The 4,233-nt window shown below is 51.7% G+C and overlaps 1 protein-coding gene across 1 annotated transcript; it reads left to right on the forward strand.

The window, feature by feature from the left end:
- Positions 1-757: 757 nt before the first annotated feature.
- Positions 758-2,497, forward strand: LOC100611792 (dual specificity mitogen-activated protein kinase kinase 2-like). The gene has a single exon (XM_054656292.2). It carries the CDS (start codon positions 1,005-1,007, stop codon positions 2,145-2,147), a length of 1,143 nt encoding a protein of 380 aa, XP_054512267.2. The 5' UTR covers positions 758-1,004; the 3' UTR covers positions 2,148-2,497.
- Positions 2,498-4,233: the final 1,736 nt, after the last annotated feature.

The following is a 4,233-nucleotide window of genomic DNA, read 5'->3' on the forward strand; positions in this document are numbered from 1 at the left end:
TCCTGGGCTCAAGTGATTCTCCCATCTTGGCCTCCCAAAATGCTGGGATTACAGACATGAGCCACCGTGCCCAGCTCAAATTCAAAAATTTTAAGACATTATGGGACAAAGAAAATTCACCTGTCCATCCAAATAATGTAATGTGCAATAAATCTGCAACCACTGCTTAAGCTTGTCTTGAAGTTTTTCTGTTTTGCAGGACTCTTCCTGAGCAGTACATTTTCTTCTCTTCTAACAGAGTTAGAATTTATTGCTTACAACTCTTTCAGAAAATGGCAGTAATTAGAAATGGAGTCTGAGGAGGGGGATTTGCTCAAAATACGAGTATCGTTTCTTTACCATTTTTCTTTAGCAATGTATTCTGTAATCATAAATGAGCTACATGAAGATCTGAGCACAGCCTGGAAATATTGCATGTTTAATATCAGCCTCCTTTCCCTTCTTCAGAATTAAACTCTGGATCCTTCCTAGACTTGGCCAGTTCCAAGTCACGACTTCGTCAGATACACTCTTGCTATAAGAAGCAGTAAAGTTCAGTGGTTATGATCACAGACCTAGAGCTGGTCTATCTGGGTTTAAAGCCAGACTCTATAGCTTCCTGGATGTGGCTGTCTGTTTAACCTTGGGCAAGCTAGGTGACCTCTGTTTGCCTCAGTTTCCTCATTTGTGAAGTGCGGATAATAATAGTACCTACCTCATGTCATCGTTTTAAGGATTAAATGAATTAACACATTTAAAATATAAGACGTTTGAAAAGCTCTTGGACTCCGGCTGCAGCGTCAGCCTCCCTCGGGCCTCGGCAGCGGCGGCGGCTCGCTCGCCTCAGCCCCAGCGCCCCTCGGCTACCCTCGGACCAGGCCCGCAGCGCCGCCCGCCATCGGCCGCCCCGACGCCGGCCTGGGCCGCGGTCGCAGCCCCGGGCTCGCGTAGGCGCCGACCGCTCCCGGCCCGCCCCCTACGGGCCCCGGCTAGAGGCGCCGCCGCCGCCGGCCCGCGGAGCCCGGATGCTGGCCCGGAGGAAGCCGATGCTGCCGGCGCTCACCATCAACCCTACCATCGCCGAGGGCCCGTCCCCAACCAGCGAGGGCGCCTCCGAGGCAAACCTGGTGGACCTGCAGAAGAAGCTGGAGGAGCTGGAACTTGACGAGCAGCAGAAGTGGCCGGAAGCCTTTCTCACCCAGAAAGCCAAGGTCGGCGAACTCAAAGACGATGACTTCGAAAGGATCTCAGAGCTGGACGCGGGCAACGGCGGGGTGGTCACCAAAGTCCAGCACAGACCCTCGGGCCTCATCATGGCCAGGAAGCTGATCCACCTTGAGATCAAGCCGGCCATCCGGAACCAGATCATCCGCGAGCAACAGGTCCTGCACGAGTGCAACTCGCCGTACATCGTGGGCTTCTACGGGGCCTTCTACTGTGACAGGGAGATCAGCATCTGCATGGAGCACATGGATGGCGGCTCCCTGGACCAGGGGCTGAAAGAGGCCAAGAGGATTCCCGAGGACATCCTGGGGAAAGTCAGCATTGCGGTTCTCCGGGGCTTGGCGTACCTCCAAGAGAAGCACCAGATCATGCACCGAAATGTGAAGCCCTCCAACATCCTCGTGAACTCTAGAGGGGAGATCAAGCTGTGTGACTTCGGGGTGAGCGGCCAGCTCATCGACTCCATGGCCAACTCCTTCGTGGGCACGCGCTCCTACATGGCTCCGGAGCGGTTGCAGGGCACACATTACTCGGTGCAGTCGGTCTTCTGGAGCATGGACCTGTCCCTGGTGGAGCTGGTCATCGAAAGGTACCCCATCCCCCCGCCCGACGCCAAGGAGCTGGAGGCCATCTTTGGCCGGCCCGTGGTCGACAGGGAAGAAGGAGAGCCTCACAGCATCTCCTCTTGGCCAGGGTCCCCCGGGCGCCCCAACAGCGGTCACGGGATGGACAGCCGGCCCGCCATGGCCATCTTCGAACTGCTGGACTATATTGTGAAAGAGCCGCCTCCTAAGCTGCCCAACGGTGTGTTCACCCCCGACTTCCAGGAGTTTGTCAATAAATGCCTCATCAAAAACCCAACGGAGCGGGCGGACCTAAAGATGCTCACAAACCACGCCTTCATCAAGCGGTCCGAGGTGAAAGAAGCGGATTTTGCCTGCTAGTTGTGTAAAACCCTGGGGCTGAACCAGCCCGGCACACCCACGCGCACCGCCGTGTAACAGTGGCCAGGCTCCCCGCGTCCCGCTGGTGACCTGCCCACCGTCCCTGTCCACGCCCCGCCCTTCCGGCTGAGGACAGGCTGGCGCCTCCACCCACCCTCCTGCCTCACCCCTGCGGAGAGCACCGTGGCAGGACGACAACTGCGCACGCAGGAACGGGGGTCTCCTCTCCTGCCGGTCCCTGCCGGCGTGCCTCTGGGGACGGGCGACGCTGCTGTGTGTGGTCTCAGAGCCTCTGCTTCCTTAGGTTACAAAACAAAACAGGGAGAGAAAAACCAAAAAAAAAAAAAGAAGTTTGAAAAGTTGGGAAACACTGGGTAAACTTATTTTTAAACAGTGTATTAGTCAGCTTTTCAAATAATATGGTCAGTATCTTTTTCTTCAACCCTTGGACAACCCCCTATTTAAGACAATGAGTCCAGGCCAGGCACGGTGGCTCACACCTGTAATCCCAGCACTTTGGGAGGCCAAGGAAGGCCAACTGCTTGAGCCCAGGAGTTGGAGACCACCCCAGGCAACATAGCAAAATCTTGTCTCTACCAAAAAGATAAAAATACAAACAATTAGCCAGGTATGGCAGCCCACACCTGTGGTCCCAGCTACTTGGGAGGCTGAGCAGGGAGAATCACATGAGCCCTGGAGGCTGAGGCTGCAGTGAGCAGTGATCATGCCACTGCACTCCAACCTGGGTGACAGAGCGAAACCCTGTCTCAAAATAAATAAAATAAAATAAAATAAAGCAATGAGTCCGATTTTAGTCTTTAAAAAGTATAATAAATACACTAAAAAGTGTCCAAAAATTCTGGAAATATAGGAAAAATATATATATTTATTTAATCTGAAGTAAGCTTTTTTCACATTAACAAATGGATTAATTGCTTCAAATTTAGAGATATTTCACCTGAAAAGATGTCCTGGGGTTTAAAAAGTTGAACATATTGGCTGGGTGCGGTGGCTGACACCTATAATCCCAGCACTTTGGGAGGCTGAGCGGGAGTGGATCACTTGAGGTCAGGAGTTCAAGACCAGCCTGGCCAATATGGTGAAACCCTGTCTCTACTAAAAATGCAAAAATTAGCCGGACTTGGTGGTGCATGCCTGTAATCCCAGCTACTTGGGAGGCTGAGGCGGGAGAATTGCCTGAAACCTGGAGGCAGAGGTTGCAGTGAGCTGAGATCTCGCCATTGCACTCCAGCCTGGGTGACAAGAGAGAAACTCCATCTCAAAAAAAAATTTTTTTCAATTGAACATACTATTTGAAAAGCTAAATGACATGCAATTTTAAAGTCTGTTTATCCTTTTTCCCAACTTTTCAGATACCATGTGCTTAGCACGGTGACTGGCACTTAGTAAGCATTGTTGCAAATGTCATTTTCCTATGACTCATTGTCCCTTCACTTTATGAGGAGGGTCCCCTCCTCTGCCTGGACCATTGTCCAGTCTAACGTATCCCACTTTGGAAACTCTTAAAGTAGCATGTCTCCAAAGAGCTGCGTCGGCTAACACTATTCCTCACTGTCATGGGAGGTGAAGTGATATGTACAGAAATAATGTTTGTCTCAGCTCAGGCTACTGTAGGGTCTCACTGTTGCCCAAGCTGGAGCGCAGCAGAACTATCATAGCTCACTGCAGCCTCGAATCCTGGGCTCAAGTGATTCCCCCACCTCAGCCTCCTGAGTAACCAGGACTATAGGCACGTGCCACCACACCCAAGTAATTTTTTATTTTACTTTTTGCAGAGACAGGGTCTTGCCATGTTACCCAGGCTGGTCTCAAATTCCTGGCCTCAAGTGATCCTCCTGTCTCAGCCTCCCAAATTGCTGGGATTACAGGCATGAGCCATTGCACTGGCCTCTTCTTATAAAGACACTAATTCTATCATAAGGGCCCTATCCTCATGACCTCATCTAAACCCAATTTTCTCCCAAAGGCCCATCTCCAAATACCATCACACTGGGGTTACGTGTTTGGTGGGAGGAGCAATTAATCTCACAGTAATATTAGATGCCTGCCCAAAAAGGTAGGGGAG

The sequence above is a fragment of the Pan troglodytes genome, chromosome 6 (genome assembly GCF_028858775.2).
Source record: "Pan troglodytes isolate AG18354 chromosome 6, NHGRI_mPanTro3-v2.0_pri, whole genome shotgun sequence".
Taxonomy (NCBI): Eukaryota; Metazoa; Chordata; class Mammalia; order Primates; family Hominidae; genus Pan; species Pan troglodytes.

What these genes read in the sequence shown, in the direction of transcription:
- LOC100611792 (XM_054656292.2), top strand. Translation starts at nt 1,005, where the DNA reads ATGCTGGCCCGGAGGAAGCCGATGCTGCCGGCGCTCACCATCAACCCT.